The sequence below is a fragment of the Juglans microcarpa x Juglans regia genome, chromosome 7S, assembly GCF_004785595.1.
Source record: "Juglans microcarpa x Juglans regia isolate MS1-56 chromosome 7S, Jm3101_v1.0, whole genome shotgun sequence".
In the NCBI taxonomy this organism is placed as follows: domain Eukaryota; kingdom Viridiplantae; phylum Streptophyta; class Magnoliopsida; order Fagales; family Juglandaceae; genus Juglans; species Juglans microcarpa x Juglans regia.
Window position 1 is genome coordinate 3,812,099 of NC_054607.1, and position 19,579 is coordinate 3,831,677.

Genomic DNA, 19,579 nt, shown 5'->3' on the forward strand with positions numbered 1-19,579 from the left:
GGTTTACTAGATATCTCTATTAAATTCATACGCCTTTGAATGGTAAAGATAGATATAGTTATAGATTCTATAAATATTACGCATTATTTCTGAAAAAGAATATAATTTATTATTAAAAAATTAATTCTTTCATATAGATCTCTTATTTCTTAATTTTAAAAAAAAAAATACACAACGCTTACATACTCTTAGATTGCAAATGTCATTTCTTTTAACGAAAAAAAAATGCTACTCCGACAGAATTATTCTACCGAATACCTCTATCGAGTGATGTAGCTACCGCCACGTGGAAAAAAAATCTTTCTGCCAATTGAAATCTCCTCTACCGAACTCCCATCTCTTATTTCGATCAACTTCTCCATTTGAAACCCTAAGCCTCTCGCCAGAGGTCAAATCCGCTCGCTATCCCTCAGCACAACCTACCACCTTGAATCCTCTCGTCGTCCCTCAGCTCTCATTCGGTAAGCCAAACTCATCTCTCATTTCTCAGTTTTGAAACCCTAAGCTTCTTGTTGAATCCTCGTTGTACCTCAGCGCAATCTACCCCCCAAGTCCTAAAGTAATACTTGCTATTGTTGCTCACCTCCATCCCTCTGCCGTGGCTTGGGTTCCTCTCTTTCTCCCTCTACCTGTTTCGCCCCAGAGATCTTGTTCTCGCTCGCATCCATCTCTCCCTACCCTCTAATTTGAAACCCTAAAACCGAACCCTCTCTCCATTTGAAACCATGAAAACTCCATCCCTCCTATCGCCACTTGCATGTGATGTTGAAAGAATAGCTTGTATGTGTTGCTGAAATATTCTTGTTTGATATATATATATATATATATATATATATATATATTCATTTTGACAATTGCAGCCTTGAGTGGTGGTCTTTTGAGCTTCTTATATTATTTTCTGGACTCTACCAAATCCACAACTTGAAACTTTTGTGCTTTCGATATGGTGAGGTTTCATGGAGTATTTCAGATCAAAAGCACTTTTGATTTTTAGAGAATTTCTAATCCTTATGCCCAACTAATACATGTTCCTCATAAACCCCTCGCTTCAATGCTTGGAAATCTTATTGTCAACTTCTTTGGATAGCCTCACAACCATCTCAATCTTGTATGCAATACCATATGGACTTGGTGCTGCGGCAAGGTTTGATCAATCACACATAAGCTATTTATTAGTGCATGTTATAGGTGTCTATTGTAGTTTAAATTGCACAGATAATAATTTTTTCTTGTTTTTGGTTTAGCACTAGAGTTTCAAATTTACTAGGAGCAGGGAACCCCATAAGTTGCTCATGTTGCTCTCTTTGTTGTGTTGTTTCTTGCAATCATAAAGACAAGTATAGTAAGCACAACCATTCTTGCCAACCGACATGTTTTTTGTTACACTTTCAGCAATGTGAAAGAAGTTGTAGATCATGTAACAACCATGGCTCTTTTAATTTCTTTGTCAATTATACTAGATAGCTTACAAGAGGTAATCTCTGGTTGAGAACCTCTCTTTTCTGTGTGGCCAGGAAAAAAGAACCGATATGGTATAACTAAGGCCTTCTACAAAAACATTTTGTTTTTCTTAAGAAAACCAGCCTTCTTTTCTTATTAGAGAGAACCACCTTGTTGATTCCGAAGCAGAATCAAAACCGAGATTAGTGCAATAATCCCTATTTAGGAGTGTTGAAAGTGTTTGATCAAATGATCTGTCAATAGTAGTGAATAATTTGTAAATAGTAGTGAAATGTTTATGAATAATACTAAATAATATACTTCACTTACCAAACACAGTCATAGGATTTTACGCATTTATATTTTCATTTCTTGGATTTTCAATTTCATTAAGTTGATTCTTGGATTTGACTACTTTTCCGAGTTAAAACATCCGTCAGATTTTCATTAATAAATTTAGCAAAAATCTAACGTGGCATTCCACATTTTCAAAAAATATTTAAAAAAATTGCTTAAGTTTTTCTAAAACATAAAAAATAAATACAAAAACTAAGAAAAGAAATCTAACAAAAAAAATAGTTTTAAAAATTTACAATCTGAAAAACATGAAATAATTTGAAAACAAATCTGAGGGTAACAAGCCCTCAGTTCTTAGTATAATTTTTTTTTTAAATGAATTTAGATTTTTATGTAATTTCAATGTTTTAAACTATTTTATTATTTGTAGCCACTTAGCATTCAACATAAATTCCTAAAAGTCAGCTTAAGTGGTAAATGTCTTGATTTTGGTAGCATGCCCCCTCAAAAACTTACAGTTTGAATCTTCCTAGATGCAAACAATCTTTATAGACTATCAAATTGAGAGATTTCTCCATTGAATTATTTGAGTTGTACTTGCGAAAAACTTATTGTCAAGAGCCTGCACACCTCCAGAATTAGTCAGGATTCTGTTTTCAAACACCCAGTGCCAATAAAAAAACATTCAAGCATTCAAACACAGCGGCATGCCACGTTAGATTCTATTAGATTATTCAACAAAAATTTGATTGAGAGATCTAATTGATAAAATTGTAATATTCAATGAGTAAATTAGTAATATTAAAACCCCAATGAGTAAATAGGGAATCGTTTAAAATCATGGACTGTTTTGATATTTGACTCAAAAATGGTATCATGTTCTTAAACTAGGAGAGTTAGTGATGGCAAGAATGGTGGGCTTATGGCCTATACTTGATCAATAAAAAATAAAAAAAAAAAAAAAAACATAAGCCAAACTATAATTTTTTATTTATACTCTTTCTTAGATGCAATCAAAACACAACCACATGCACATAAAACAATTTTACCAAAAGGATGAAGACGTCGTCGTTGAGGTCGCCGTAAAGTCTGTAATTATGATTTATGCAAGCTTTTAAATCATGGAAAATACAAGTCATAATGATAATACATTAAAAAACAGAGTTCGATTAATTCAGCTAGAGCATAATACATCATCACATCATTTGGTCACACAATTGGCATTCAGTTCTTATTATCAGTTAAATCCATTCCAAAGTCATCAAGCATGATCCTATTAATAAGAAAAATAAATTCTCAACATCAATATCAAGCATTTATCCCTACCAAAGGAAGTTTCAAATCCACTTCTTGGAATCTATTAAATTTCAACCTTCAATTTCTCCAAAACTAGGCAACTTGTCCTTGAGGTAAAAGCATAAAAATATAGAAAATCCCAGAACATGATCAACATCCATTAGAACCTGTTCGGATAATGATCCATAAACCTGCCAGAAGGGCACTCATATGCCAGATGCCCCTGTCCACCATAGTTGTGACAGATCATCATAGGGCCCATGCAATCCCTGCTCATATGACCCAGTGGCAGTTCCTGCATACAACATCGCGGTAACCACCGTTGCAAACACCACCATTGCACTCTTCGAGAACATTGGATTTTGGGCACTGTCTAGCCATATGTCCAAGTACATTGCGCACGTTACATATGGGCTCGTTTGGACAATCCCGTGCTAGGTGACCTGTCTTCCTACAATTGTTGCACGCCTTCTCATTTGTACAGTCAACTACAATGTGGCCCTACTTATAACAGTTGTTGCACAACCACAAGTCCCCAAGTGGTAGTGTGGGAGCCGTGCACTCTCTAGCACGAGGCCCTGCCTTACCACAGGTGTGATAGATGCCCTCATTGGGACAATCGCTGGCCATGTGGCCAGGTTCTTGACAGTTCCAACATAGTGACTTTGTACTGCATTCTGAAGCAATGTGCCTAAACAGAAGCATATGCCAATATTAAATGGAAAGTCCCATTAAAAGAAATGAAAAATAGAAGAAATGCTATCAACACCATTGGAAGAGGCATATAAGGTCCTGCTCTCATTTAACTAGAAAAAATGAAAGTCTTAAGAAGTCAAAGCTCCACTTTTGGAATATCCAAACCATGCAAAAATTTATGCTTTCATCCTTTGAGGATCCCATTATTTTGCATTGAGATTGGTCTAAGCTTAAAGTAAATCTAATCATGTGAAGGTTGGGTCTGCAGCAAATTAGAAAAGCTAGGAAAATCTTAACGACTATGAGCATTTTTCTTACACACCACAACCTTGTTATTGCCTAGGGTCACCCCCTTCCTTTTTAGACACTAACGATACAATAGACATAAGACACAAAATGGAGGTGGTAGTGTTGGCTGCAATTGACGAGAGGGTGTTGAGCCAAAAGTCTCCATTGTTTATTAAGCTGATGAGGGAGAGGCAGATGTGAAAATGAAGTGGAACGGAGGCAGAGATAAGGTGGCAGAGACAACATTCTGATGGGCATGGTGAAAAAAATGGTGTTACTGGTACCACGACCAAGGCAACTTTATGTTTGCATCATGAATTAATTGATGCCACTGTTATACAGTGATAGTGACATTGGTTTAAGGGCGAGGATGGAGTAGCTAAATGTGTTGATAAAGATAATGAAGAATTGAGTAATTTTGGAAGTGGCACTAGAATCTCAACACAGTGCTTGGGATGGGATAACTACTCTCTAGTAGTGGTTGCGGTAAGGTGAGATTTTGGTTTTCGGTAGTTATGGAGGAGGTAATAGCAGCTGCAGAAAGGTGGTTAAATTACAGGTGGAGGTAACATTGTGAGATGTGGTGAAAAAGTCAAAATTACAGATATCAGGATTTGCACGTTTGGACTAAAAGCATGAACTGACTAATCTCTATTCTATGACATATACACTTTGGGAAGTCTTTAAAAACTAAGTGAGACAATGAAAATGGCAATGCCTTTAAGTACGTACACACAATTTAACTTCGATGAACATGTGTTCTAATCAGAAAGCACTATCAAAAAAGTTTACTCACCCAGTCAAGCTGCAATTGTGACAAATTGCCACATTAGGGCATTCTCTAGCAAAATGACCTGGATGTTTGCAATTCTTACAAAGATTGTCCTGGATGGAAGCAAAATCAAATAAAGTAAACATTTTGCAGAAAATAATGGATGGTAAATTCTACTTCCAAGATCAAATTTCTATCACATTTTTTTATTCTTGAAAAAAAAAAAAAGAATTTAGCAAAGCATGACATCACAAACAAATACTGATTTCAGAAAAATAAAAGCCCACGAAATATTAAACTATTTGTGTGTTCTTAGTGAGAGTAAGAACAAAATTGCCTCGGGCCGATGAGGGTGGGGGTGGAGAGAGGGGGGGGGGGGGTTCTACAACTTAGATTACCTTACAATATTTTCAAACAATAGTGCAAAAAACAAAGTAAATCCAAAAATAAGTATTCATTGGCATAAATAGGATGATAATTACATCCAGAGACTATCTCTAGTAAAACTTAAGAGCTTACTTTTTCTACCCTAGTCCACATCTTATGCAAACAAATAAATAATATATAGTCAGAAAACGTGAAACATCGACAATGATCTCTTCTGTAAGGTGCATCACGATAGGAAAAACGATCAGAACGGATCTTACAATCCAATGGGCTCCGGCTCCAACTCCTGCTCCCACTGCCTGAACTTATTTTTAATATTCTCCTCAACAACACCTACCACCACTGATCTGAAGAAACACAACTAGCATAACACCACACAGTCGTTGCCTTCCCCCTGTCCAAATAACAACCACACATCCAAGATCATTTCCACGTCCCCAAAACAAACCACCTACTTTCACCTTCAAAATAGATAACACCAAACCCCAACAACAAACACATAATTTTCAACTAGCAACCTTCTCATATCACAACCCCAATAGCTATATCAATGTATGCAGCACTCAAACATTGATAACCCAGTTCCACAACCACACCCTTCAATGGAAATTCAAGCATCCCTTGCAAGCAGTCAACAGTCCTAATTCAACACCAGGAATATAGATCAATTGGATTCAGATCTAGTTTCTTTCTTCTTCTTTTTTTCTATGTAAGAGGTAAATTTTATTGATACGAATGAAATAGGCATTGCTTGTGTACACATGAAATGTACAAAAGAACACCCTAATACATTCTAGAGTTGATATATTTAAGCATAGTGACTTCAAACCAAAGCAATAATGTGTGTACAAAAAAATTCTGAAGCTCCGCCATTGTGTGCTCCTATTTTCAAAGCACCGCTCATTCCTTTCAGATCCAGCTTCTTATGAAATCATCTAAACCAGATGAAGATCGTACAAGCAATGGATAAGAGAAAAATGGAGAAAAGATTAAGAGGGTGGAAAAAATTCATTATCTGACACAAGGGAGATCATTTTCAAACGAATACATCACCATGGTTTTGAAAAACTGGACCATTGAGGAAAAAGTGAGAGGTCAAGATTAGCCATAACAAAACATAGTTTTAAATAATATATTGAAACCAAATGGAAACGAGGATAATAATACTTGAATTGGAAATCATAAACAAACAAAGAACTCTCAAATTCCACGACCCGCAACTACCATCAAACAGGAACCCAACACTAAAACCCAATTTCCAACCACACAGCAGATCAGTCACAGCCACAGCAACAACAAACAACACCCAATCTCAAACACATCATATACCCAAGCAAGAAAAATAAAAAATATATATAGGAATTTACCAAAATGAGGAAAAAAATCTTGAAGGAACAAAACGGAAATTGATGCCCGATAAAGAAAACATTATGCAGTCCCAAATTCCTACAAAGCAGACAAGTATTTAGTGTTGCCCTTACTTCTGCTACAATGGAATCTGTAGAAAACTCAATAGTTGCTCTCATTGTTGCCAACACTTCCCCTTCTGAATTTCTGATCACCATCCCAATCCCATCCTTTTGTACTTCTTTTCCACAACTACATCCTAGCTTGCCTTTATCCATGGAGATACTGGTGGCAACCAACATTGTTGCTTATATGAAGTGATATAGCTAGGCTGCACCTTCTCAACTATGGCATTCTGAAACTCCTACAAATGCATCATTGCTTGTGTAAGTAATGCAGTAGGATGAAGAAAACCCATTTCATACATAACAGAATTTTGCCTTAGCCATTTTTTTTTTCTCATACTACAACTATCTCAGCAAATTGTTGTTGGTCAACTTTGCCATTGATATGCTCTAGCAGAGTTATAAAATCCCTGTCCCAACTTTCTATTTTCTAAATGATTTGACACCACACATCACCTGCAGTTATACAATTCCACAAAGTATGTACCACATCTTCAGAATCTAGTCCATAGATAGGACATAGATCAGAGTCAATCACATTTTTTAAGACTAATTTTCTTCTAATTGGCAATCCATTATGATATGCCTTTCATATAAACACCTTAACCATCATGAGAGTAGATAAATTCCATAACCTCTTCCAGAAAGTCTCTCCAGGCAATCTACTTGAGGACTCTCCATATTTTTTTATTAATCAGTGTTTTTTGTATGTGATAACCACTTTTAACAGAGTAAATACCAGAATTTGTATATTGCCAAATATGCTTATATTCTCTGTTTATCATACTTAGAGTATTGCATTGGCTTCATCAAAGTCATCTTCAAAATTTGATGAAAAGTACATATTTTTCATAAATTCAAAACTTCCTTATCCATAATCCCACATTGAATTAACCATTGGATTCATCAAAATATAATATGATATTATTTTTTAATAATAATATTTTATTTTATTTTCATATTTTGCAATTACACTAACCATATATACATTAATAATTTAATTTGATACTTAAATTATTGTTTCTCAACTAATTTTTATTCTCAAGCTAATTACCCAACAAACACATTTCACAAACTAATTTTCAAATCCAAACTAATAGTATGCTGTATTTTGTAATAAAATAATGAGATAGACTTATAAATAGTGAGTCTTCAAATATGAAAATGAAAATAAATTTCCTGTAGCTCAAAGTTTGAGTTTTGAGCTTTACTAAATCCAATGACAGTGTTTTAACTCCCAGTCCATTCAAATTTTAGACATTTCTTCATTTTACCGAGACTGCTACCAATGCTAAAGGAATTTGCAATATAGCTTTAGCACCCACATTTGTAAAATTTGCCCTTACAGATTCTGCATTCCATCTCCAATTTTAACATCAATCAAATCATTCACATTTGCTAAGAGGGAAGTATAGTAGCTAGGGACTGGGTTGGATAAGTCACAGGTCTGGGAAGCCACTTGTCCTTCCATACGAGAATAAGTATGAATAAATAGGGTATAACCGGTTCAATTTTAGAGAAATTTTGAAATCAAATTCATATATATTGATTTTGAAAATCGATATAGATTCGATTCATCAATGAAATAAGAACTTATTAGACTAAGTATGAACTTGATCCGTAGATCTAGAATATGAATTTTTGGATAAAGATTTCTTTAAATTGTTATCAGTACTTGAAGATTTTAAATGCTAAACATAAATACATTAAAGCGAGATCTATAATATTTATTATTATCCATATAAATATTTTGGACACTATTAAATTAAGTAATAAAAATTATAAAGTCCACGTGATTGTCTATCTCTTTTCTATTTAAAACTTTTAAGTTCCGACAACAACTTGAAAAATATTTTCCCGTAATTATTCACTAAGACGATAAGTAATTTTTCTCTAATTTTGAGCACGGCACAACTTTTATACCACTAATTAACATAACAAATTAAGAATATTTTTATTAAAAAATTATATTTATAAGTCGGTATAGATATATAGTACGTGATATAATTTAATTTGTAACTAAAATTTTAAAATTTAAATATTACAAATCGAATCTTATCATTTAAGTGACGTGAATGATGTAATTTATGTATCAACGTAAGAATTTAATAACTCATTTTGATATGGATTAGTAATGAGCATATTATCGATACAATCATGGATTCTTTGGAGTGGGTCACAAACAATCATCGGGGACATGGGTATCAATGGTGAAGAACATGGTATATGTTTTGGGTTCAAAATGAAGCTAAGGGAGTAAGTGCACAGTAGAGGTTTTGCCAAATGAGTTATCGGGTACAAAGCATCGTCTGCAAGCCTCTCCGAACCACCGTCCGCAGTCGTTGCTTATCTCTTCCGCCCCGCTTCAGTCCCAGGTCCTAATCTATACGCTACAAATACATGCGAACGTTGCTGCGTTTCCCACAATTTCTCTCTGCTTTTTTCTGCTTTTTTTTCACGCGCACACACAGACAGACAGACTGTTTTCGTTCATGTAATCGCTGTGTTTAAGGTATATATTGTTATTTTTTCCTCTCTTTTGGGTAGGGTTTTTTTTCCTTGTGGTAGTTATAGGAATCGAATTGGAATGGACGGAAATGGTGTTTCCGTGGCATCTGAGGTGCTAGTCGGTGACCGTGAGCTGCTGGACAAGAAAATCGCAGCAATACGAAGTGGGGGTCCTAAAAAAATGCAGGTTATCTGCTGCATTATATTGTTCTTCCCGATATTTCTCTTGCTTTTTGTCAGGGTTTCTAGGGAGATTAATCCCACATCGTGGAACAAGTTATGTGCTCTTGATATGATGTAGTTGGATCAATGATTCTAACCAAAGAATGCCCAACTTATACTAGAGAATCTATTCACATTTAGTGTAGCCTTGCATCAATTATATTCTATATCAACTTCTGTTACAGAATTAATTCCAGGAGGCCAAACTGAGGGTTCGCACTACTTAATAACCAAACAAGGCAAAAAGGAAAAAAAAAAACTTCAGTCCATTTCTGTTTTTTTCTAATCGTATGATGTGACTTGTGTGATCCTTGGTGTCTATGGCTAGTGGTAATTTGGTGCTACTATAAGCTCACGCCCTGGGTTCAAATGCTACACTTGGAAAAAAAAAAAAAAAACTGAAATGGGAAAATAATATATGATGTGTGCATAAATTTGTCTTAGTGAGATTGGATCTGGATTTTCTGCGAGTTCTGGATTTCACTTCTTTCATTTAATCTCAAATGCTAAGGATGATCACACCTGACGCTCAGAAATTGTTATGTTTATTTTCCTTCTCGTTCCCTTTATAATTATTGTTAATAGAGAAGGGAAGAAATGGATTGATGTAGGACATCTTTATTTTTGTGGAAGTGGAGAAAAAAAGAGGATTATTCAATTGTGCATTCCTTTTGAATAAATTTTGGAATGGATATTCTAAGTTACCTCCTTGGGAATATTTTCAATATCAGGTGATTGTAGATTTTGATCGCACATTAACCAGGTATTCGATCAATGGCCAACCTGGGCAAAGTAAGTCTTTTCAGCAACATGTTGTCTTTAATTTTTTTCTCCTTATGATTTTTTTTATAGGATTTGCTTTCAGTTTTCTCTAATAACATGTGTAGGCAGTCATGGCCTCTTGCAACAGGGGAATCCAGAATATGATGCCAAGAGGCAGCAATTATATGAATATTATCATCCATTAGAGTTCTCCCCAAAAATTCCAATTGAAGAGAAAACAAAGCTCATGGAGGAGTGGTATGTGAAATCAACGACTGTGCTGCCTCCATGTTGCTCAAATATGCTTTGACATAGCCTCAATTGTAGCTTTTAAGCATCTAAATGAGATAAATTATTTTTTTATTTTTTATTTTTTATTTTTTCTGATGAATAAGATAAATCAATTATTCATCTGTGTTCCTTGGAAGGTATGCTGCTGTAAGTGGCTAATGAATAAAACTTGTTGTACCATTTGTACAGGTGGGGAAAAACTCATGCTCTTCTCATTGAGGGAGGCCTTACATATGATGCGATAAAGCAATCTGTTGCTAATGCCACGATTGCTTTTAGGGAGGGTGTTGCTGAACTGTTTGAGTATTTGGAGGTAACTCTAATCTTATTCAATCTCTTTTTTATATTAGCACGACTTTGGCACATGGATAGTTGTTTAACAAGCAATCCAATGAGGAGATTGATCTTCTGGTTTTGTTTCTACTTTATATAGTACTAGCTGGTATTGAGAATTGCATTATCTTGGCTATTTGTTATCCAAACCATTCTGCTTATCTTGCATATGTTACTTTCTCTTATTTTTGCAGGAAAGAGACATTCCCGTTCTTATATTTTCTGCAGGGCTTGCAGATATCATAGAGGAGGTTAGTTAAACAAAATTTTCTTTATCTAGTTGTCATTTTCTGCACATATAGCATTATTCATCAACTTTAATTCTGATTTGCATCCTTTTTTCATGTCCGCATCTTTCTTCCCACTGTACTAGGTCCTGAGGCAGAAACTTCACAGATCTTTTAAAAATGTTAAGATTGTCTCAAACCGAATGGTATTTGACAGTGATGGTTGCCTTGTCTCTTTTAAAGGTATCCTTTAATGCTTCGCACCTAAAAGACTATCATAATATATGTAATGAGTGTGATCCACTGCATGCACGTATGTAAAGTTGGCATGCATTGGGAGTTCCTATGCCATTGCAGTATAATTGGCTTGCAACGGTATTTATAAACTTTTTCATGAGGCAGCAGATGTTATTTCTTTTGTAGAAAATTGGTCTATTTGACAAAACTGACACACAATAGAGCTCACATTTAATCTGTGATAAGTTTTTCTGGGAGTAATATAAAAAAGTTTTTTGATAGGTAAATACAACGGTTAAGGGGAGTAATATTGAAAGTTAAATGGATAATGAATCTTTACTTTTGAAAACTTTTGTCTACTTTCAGACAGCCTAAAAAGTAAAATATAGTTTCTTGTAGGATGAAGAGAGTGATGAGTTCCTTTATGATGAATTTGTGTATAGTTTTGAATGCAAGGTCTGTTTCTATTTTTCCTTGGTAAACTTTTTACAGGAAAGACAATTCATAGCCTTAATAAAAACGAGCATGCTCTTGATATGGCTGCTCCTTTACATGAGCAATTGGGTGATGCTGATGGGCCAAATAACAACAATGCCTCGGTGAAGAAGAGGACCAACGTGCTGCTTCTTGGTGATCACATAGGAGACTTGGGGATGTCTGATGGTTTAAACTATGAGACACGAATATCTGTGGGTTTTCTGTAAGTTTTTAAAACTTGCTCAACTCCATCGACCATAGATATATTATATCACCTGGATAGATTTTGAAGTTACGTCCGTCTTTTTAAGCCCTTTTAGACATGCATGCTTTCTTCTATCTATGTTCACTCTAAAGTTCATTGGTTTTAAGTAGACTATTATCTATGGAGTTTTGTCTACTTGTACTTAGATGCTCATTTCCAGCATCATATCCAACCTCTCCACTGAATCAACAGAATGCAAAATGGTTGTGGGTTCTTTCTTTTCATTTGTCATGATTTGAAACACATTTTGAGTAATGTTCTGTCAACCTCTCCTCTGAATCAACAGTTTTTGAGTGACTAATGTCTATCAATCATAATTGTAAAGGCATATAGAATGCAAAATGCTTCCTAGTATCTTGACTACACACTTTTAGAAAATCTCAAACATGTTCAATTTCCCAAATCCTTGTAAAAGACATTGAAACCACCAAAACAAATATGAGCTATATCAAAATGAAATTTCTTTTACCTGTAAAAAAATGAGGTATGTCACTCATTTACTCAAAATAATAATAACATATTACTTTGGTTACTATGATGTTTCAAAGAAAGGGCATGAGAACCAATGATGTCATTCATATTTTACCTATAAAAAAAAAATGATGTCATTCATATTTGTGTTGCGGAGGTGACCCAACAGGACCTAGGTTTGGTATCACAATGATCAAAAGTGGAGTGGAAAGGTAATTCAATTACTTGATGATATTATTGCAATCCAAGAAACTGGAAGGAGAGAATGAGATAGGGATTGCTCGCATTGTCATTTGAGTTTAGCCAACAATCAGCTGCATGCGACTCTGTTAGAATATCTAATTACAAGGAAGGAGTTCTGGGTTTAACAATGATTCTCATTGTTGACCCAATTTTTAAGACTGATCACATATAGAGCTGCGTAGTTCATGTGGGACACAAACCAACAAGGCAGACGTGCAGTTCATTTATACAAATCAAAAGGAAAAAATGTGAAGGCAGAAATGTGGGCCTCGGGGATCTTGCCGACGACTCATTTGGAGCTTTCGAGCTCTCCGATGGCCCAGAAATCGCCGATGGCCTCACCCAGGCCCCTGGTGTCGCCCATGGACCCACCGCCGATAGTTGTGAGAACCACTTTGAGCTCCTCGGCGACTCAGAAGGAGCTGTTGTGCTTGTCCAAGTCACAGACAGTGCCGATGGCCTCTGGCTAATTTTTTGGGCTCACCTCCGACCTCAGATGTGAGGAAAATTTGCATGGAGGCTTCGACCTCCGCCGGGCTGCCTTGGGATGTGGGTTCAGACATCCCCTCGCACACTTTTGGTCCCTCTCAACTCTCAGATGTTCTCATTAGGGCTCAGGGATTGCCTATTTCTTCCGATGTTTTGGAGACCCCTTCAATGGTTCTGTGTACTGTGGAAGAAGGGGATGATGAGTCATCAATTGAAGGGGCTCTCTCAGATGATGAGTCTTCATACGATTCTGATCTACAGCTAGTCTGCAAGGAGTATGGAGATGACACGGATCTGGGGGATCCTGGAGATGTTCCTAGTCCTCTATGCTCACTGCCACCAGTGCCTTCAAGGGCGGGATTACAACCTGATTGGGTATTACAAAAGGTTGATGTTCTTCGACACTGCCTTGGGATTTCATGTGAAGGTTATGAGGAACAGTTTAAAGCCCTCATCATCGCCATAGAAGCAGGACAGCCACAGCTTGCTAAATCTGCCGCTAAAAAAGACATGGAGCTCAAGAGGCTTGCTTGCTCCATTAACTATGATGCAAGAGAAGGAAGCGCGAGCAGGGGAAGACACAATGATAGGGTGAACCTCGATGGTCCATGAAGCCCAAGATCCTCTCATGGAATGTTCGGGGCTTGAATGATCCAAGCAAGCGCCTGAGAATAAAGAACTTATTTCGGGAATGGAAGCCAGATGTGATCTGTTTGCAAGAGACTAAGTTGAAGTATATAGATAGGCAATTAATAAGAAGCTTTTGGAATTGTCCGTACGTGGGATGGACCATCCTTGTCTCTAAGGGTGCTTCAGGGGGCATATTAGTGTTGTGGGATAAAAGGGTAGTCAATTTGGTGGAGGATTATGTTGGTGCATTTTCGGTAGCTTGCTCTTTCTCAAATGTAGATGATGGTTTCGTTTGGGGGTTCTTAGGTGTTTACGGGCCAAATCTTGACAATAAAAGACAACTTCTGTGGGACGAAATAGCTGGTTTGTGTAGTTGGTGGGATATCCCGTGGTGTATTGGAGGCGATTTCAACGTCACTCGGTTTCCGAGTGAAAGATTTGGGGATTCCAACACGGGCTCAGCCATGGCAGATTTTTCAGCACTTATTTTTGAGTTGGAACTGATTGATCTTCCTTTAGCGGGAGGAGATTTCACTTGGTCTAACGGGAGGGCTTGGTCTAGGTTGGACAGGTTCATTGTCTCTTCCTCCTGGGAGGTCCACTTCCCCAGTCTTTGCCAAAAAAGGCTTTCTAGACTTTGCTCCAATCACTTCCCCCTCTTATTAGATTGTGGGGGTCTTCACGGGGGACAGAGATATTTTAAATTTGAGAACATGTAGTTAAAGGTTGATGGGTTCTCGGAGAAAGTTAGATCATGGTGGAACTCCTATCAACTCACGGGCACCCCTAGTTTCATTTTGGCTGGGAAACTAAAAGTTTTGAAAAGTGATCTAAGGAAATGGAATCCGGAAGTCTTTGGGAATATTAATGACCAGAGATTCACTCTCTCTTAAGAGCTGCAGCATATTGATGTGAAAGAAGTGGGGGGGACCCTTTCGGAGGATGAAAAAGTAAGGAAAATGGTAGTAGTAGCTGAGCTGGAAAAAATCACCCTTATAGGAGATCTCTTGGAGACAAAAATCTCGAGCCCTTTGGTTGAAGGAAGGAGACAGGTGTACAAAGTTTTTCCATAGAGTCGCTAATGCTCATCGTAGAAACAATGCCACTGAGGTCCTACATTCGGAAGGCAGGGTTTTGACGGACAGCGTTGAGATAAAAAATCACATTGTTCATTTTTATGACAAGCTTTTATCGGAGCAATATCAATGGAGACTGAAGGTAAACTGACTAGATTTTGATTCAATGGATCAAGCAAGTGCAGCTTGGTTGGAGAGGTCCTTTGAGGAGGAAGAGGTACTTAGTGTGCTTAGCGGGATGGCTAAAGATAAAGCGTCGGGCCCCGATGGCTTTACAATGGCTTTCTTCCAAACTTGTTGGAACATTATTAAAGAGGATCTTATAAAAGTTTTTCTTGAATTTCACTCTTTCATGAAATTTGAGAGAAACCTAAACGCCACTTTCATTGCCCTTATCCCGAAAAGGGCAAGGTCGGTGGAGGTACACGATTTCCGGCCCATAAGTTTGGTGAGTGGGGTCTATAAGATCATATCAAAAGTTCTTGCGAAGCGATTAAGTGAAGTTATGGGGAAGATCATCTCGAAGTCACAAAGTGCGTTCGTTAAAGGAAGACAAATTTTAGACTCCGTTCTAATTGCTAATGAATGCTTGGAGTCTAGAGTTAGAAGCGGCACCCCAGGTCTCTTGTGTAAATTGGATATGGAGAAAGCATTTGATCATGTCAATTGGGATTTCTTATTGTACATTCTTGGCAGGCACGGTTTCGGGGAAAGATGGTGTCAGTGGATAAAACATTCCATCACAACCGTTAGTTTCTCCACTTTGATCAATGGTACCCCCGAAGGTTTCTTTCGCAGCTCTAGGGGTTTGCGACGAGGGGACCCTTTATCTCCTTTGTTATTCATTATAGTGATGGATGTGTTGAGTAGAATGTTGGAAGGGGTGGTGGATAGGGGTTTCATCTCGGGCTTCTCGGTGGGTAGTTCCTTGAATGAAAGCTTATCAGTCGCACATCTCCTTTTCGCCGATGATACGTTGATTCTATGTGACTCAGACCCCGATCAGATTCGCTCCTTGAGAGCCCTTCTTCTGTGTTTTGAAGCTGTCTTAGCCCTTAAAGTGAACTTATCAAAGTCCGAGCTAGTTCCAATTGGCTTGGTTAATAATCTAAGTGAAGTGGCTGCCATCTTGGGCTGCAAGGTGTCACTCTTGCCTATGAAGTATCTGGGACTTCCTTTGGGGGCCCCCCACAAATCTAAGGCAATGTGGGATGGGATTGTTGAGAAAATTGAATGCAAACTGGCGGGTTGGAAGAGAATTTACTTGTCTAAAGGCGGCCAAATCACGCTTATTAAGAGCACACTTTCTAATCTTCTAACATACTTTTTATCTTTGTTCCCTTTACCTGCAGGGGTGGCAAATAGACTGGAAAAGATCTTCCGTGATTTATTGTGGGGAGGGCTAGAAGATGAGAGAAAATTCCATTTGATTAAATGGGATAAAGTTTGCACCCCTTTGTCTTGCGGTGGATTGGGGATTAGAAAATTGAGAATCTTCAACAAGGCTCTACTTGGAAAGTGGCTATGGCGGTATCATAAGGAAAGGGATGCTCTTTGGAGAAGTATCATCGACATTAAATACGGGAGTATTTAGGGAGATTGGTGCTCTAATGCAGTAAGAGGGGCCTATGGGGCGGGTGTTTGGAAATTCATTCGAAATGGATGGGAAGACCTACTCGGTAATTTCAGATTTGAGGTGGGAAGGGACACGCGCATCAGATTTTGGCATGATATCTGGTGTGGCGATGTGGCCTTGGAAAATGTTTTCCCCTCGCTTTATAGGATTGCATCAGACAAGGATGCTTCTGTGGCTGATAATATGAGCATCTCCGCAAATTCTATTCATTGGTCAGTGAGTTTTTCTAGAGCTGTACAAGACTGGGAGGTGAATGACATTGTTGATTTCTACGATGTTTTATATGTGTTGAAGGTACAAGCAGATAGGGAAGACGGACTAATATGGACACTCACCGGGAACAAGAAATTTTCAGTCCGCTCTTATTACAAGTTTTTGACGGTTCATCCCACCAATGCAATTCCTTGGAAGAGCATTTGGAGGAGCAATGCACCCCTTAAAGTTGCCTTTTTTGGCTGGTTGGCATCCCATGGGAAGATATTGACTATAGATAAACTGAAAAAGCGAGGCCTTTACTTAACCAAGTGGTGCTTTATGTGCAAACACAGCAGCGAATCAGCAGACCATCTACTTCTCCACTGCAACGTAGTCAAGGCTTTATGGGACGACATTTTCACTAGGCTTGGTATTGCATGGGTGATGCCCAGGAGGGTCTTGGATTTATTGTCAGGTTGGAGAGGGATTAGGGGCAATTGTCACATTGCAGCTGTTTGGAAGATGGTACCTCTATGTTTAATGTGGTGCACATGGAATGAAAGAAATGGCCGATGTTTTGAAAATAGGGAACGCTCTCTGGATAGTTTTAGGGCCTTTTTCTATTACACTTTGTTGCTTTGGGCTTCTTCTATTGTAGTGAATGGGAGGAATTTTAATGACTTTTACGCTACTTTCCGTAGCGTGTAGTTTGTAATCAGGTTTTTTCTTGTACACTTCCCGTGTACTTGGGCATTGCCTTTTTACGTGGATTAATATAATTTCTTACTTATCAAAAAAAAAAGAATGGTAGCAAGCCTGATGAAAATAGATTGTTCGTGGAAGTGTTTTCATGCTGTAGAGATTGCAATTGGTCCAACAGCAAAAGATAAGGATTGTACCGATCAAAAAAAAAAAAACAGCCAAAGATAAGGATTGTGGAATGCTTTACAACCAGCAGGTTATCAAGGTAGGAAGTTTGTAAGGATGGACAACATAACATGTTCTCTGCAATCATGGAAGAGAGAGCAATTGATTGTTCAAATAATGAGCAAAAGATTCTCCAAAAATAGATGTCTATGTTACAGATTACCACAAGGGATTCATTAAGAGGTTTTTGAGATTGGTGCATCCCTAACGATTGGCAAGTTGGAACTTGTATGGATATTAATATAACTGTGTGGAGTGTGAGAGCTGATGAATGAAATGGATCATTGATTTGTTTCTGCAGGAAGGTAAGATGGAAGGTGTAGCTGTATGGTCATTTCATAGGCGAACGGAAATTTCACTCGTTTTAAATGAAATTTTTGTAGCGCTATTAATGTTGCACAGCCATGCTAAAGCATCAAATACTACTAAAAACAGGGAAGTTCTTTTTTTTTTTGGCTTTTAACGGCTAGACTGAGGCTTCGTTTACTTGTGCATTTCCTCTGTTTACTATTTAATTGTGTAATCAGCTATAGTCCTGGAAGATTATAGTTTGTAATTTGATCTAGTTACCAATCTCTGTAAAATTCCGTTTCAGGAATGACAATGTTGAGAACTCTCTTGATAGCTACAGGAAGTCCTTTGATATCGTTTACCTGGTGAGTTGAATGCCTCTTGCTATACAAAATGTCTTGGTTTGTCTATTTCCTAATTCTGACTATTTTGGTAATCACTTCATCTGACTATTTTTTGTAAGTGATTTAATGAGAGAACTTACTAAATTAAGCAATTAAAGATTTAATGAGAGATCTTATCTAGATGAGTCTTAAAATTTAGCAACATAAATGCCGTGGTATGGCTTCACCCTTTGGTATTCTTCTTGACCATGCAGCATTGGAGTCATCAATAAGTATTATACTGTTAATTTCAGCTTCTCATCTTACTTGCAGAATGACACGCCCATGTGGGGAGTAGTCGAGCTTGTTTCTCAGCTATGTTAGACTCGAGGTGATTGACTGCCAGCTAACCTATCAGCTTTGTTTATTTGGAGGTGATTATGAAAATTCACCGGAGGCATATTCCTTACTAGGACATGCTATGCTAACGTTAATATTTATTTATTCTTTGATGAATAAATTCTTCATTTAATGGCCTTTATTTATTTTTTACTAGAATGGTATTGGCTGTTGAAATATGTCTACTTGAATGTTTTCTAATCTCTGATTTTGGTTTTATTAGTGTACAACCTCTACACCCAAAGATATTGCATTTCTATGGTCCTCGTTTCGGGCTCTGGTGGCTACCTCCGCAGTGATTTCATGGTTTCAAGCTAGAAAATATTTGCATGGCTGCTGTTTATCTAGGAAGCTCCATGCCCATTTTTTAGTGTGGAGGATGCTATTAAGATGGGTAGTTTTATGAGGTGGGCAGGAATTACGGTGACTATTAGAAACGAGGCCTAAGCCTGGCAACCATGGATGACACATTTTTTAAGCATTACTGACTTGAAAAAGAAAAGACAGAATTCATGATTTCTTGTTTTTAATTTATCGCTCTTAGAATATATTTAAGTGTTCTTCTGTATACTTCATGTATACACGGATTGTGTCTATTTCATTCATATCAATAATATTTATCTCTTATAAAAAAAAAAGAAAAGACGGATGCCTATTTCATTCGTATCGATAATATTTATCTCTTAACAAAAAAAAAAAAAGAAAAAAAAAAGAAGAAAAGACATAAAAGAAGAAGAGCAGAAATAGTGTTGTTGCGCAGTATAGAAAGTCGAACGTTCGAATTAGACTTTTAAAATTTACAAGGAGCAATAGTTTACAAATCAAGCAAATTAGCAGTGTGAATAAACAGTAATTTACATTCCCTGTCAGAGATGTGAGAAAAAACATCAAAAAGAGGAATGGGTCTCCCCCCCTCCCCCAAGCAACTA

At 37.2% G+C, this 19,579-nt stretch overlaps 1 protein-coding gene and 1 pseudogene across 2 annotated transcripts; one reads left to right on the plus strand and one right to left on the minus strand.

The window, feature by feature from the left end:
* Nucleotides 1–2,930: 2,930 nt before the first annotated feature.
* LOC121241478 lies at nt 2,931–6,825 on the minus strand (annotated as a pseudogene).
* Nucleotides 6,826–8,824: 1,999 nt separating this feature from the next.
* LOC121241283 (7-methylguanosine phosphate-specific 5'-nucleotidase A) lies at nt 8,825–19,084 on the plus strand. 2 transcript variants are annotated; one of them, XR_005935698.1, is made up of 11 exons: nt 8,825–9,023; nt 9,196–9,343; nt 10,110–10,170; nt 10,266–10,398; nt 10,621–10,744; nt 10,959–11,015; nt 11,138–11,234; nt 11,721–11,928; nt 18,233–18,293; nt 18,585–18,685; nt 18,874–19,084. XR_005935698.1 is itself a non-coding variant. In XM_041138987.1 (10 exons), exons 1-10 carry the CDS (start codon nt 8,932–8,934, stop codon nt 18,633–18,635), a joined length of 1,032 nt encoding a protein of 343 aa, XP_040994921.1. In that variant the 5' UTR covers nt 8,825–8,931; the 3' UTR covers nt 18,636–18,801. The 2 variants fall into 2 exon arrangements, 1 of the variants encoding a protein (XP_040994921.1); XM_041138987.1 differs by lacking the exon at nt 18,874–19,084 and having other exon boundaries at nt 18,585–18,801.
* Nucleotides 19,085–19,579: the final 495 nt, after the last annotated feature.

What these genes read in the sequence shown, in the direction of transcription:
- LOC121241283 (XM_041138987.1), top strand. Translation starts at nt 8,932, where the DNA reads ATGAGTTATCGGGTACAAAGCATCGTCTGCAAGCCTCTCCGAACCACC. An exon ending in GGGGTCCTAAAAAAATGCAG is followed by an intron (nt 9,344 to 10,109) that starts GTTATCTGCTGC and finishes TTTCAATATCAG; the next exon opens with GTGATTGTAGATTTTGATCG. An exon ending in CCTTTGATATCGTTTACCTG is followed by an intron (nt 18,294 to 18,584) that starts GTGAGTTGAATG and finishes TCTTACTTGCAG; the next exon opens with AATGACACGCCCATGTGGGG.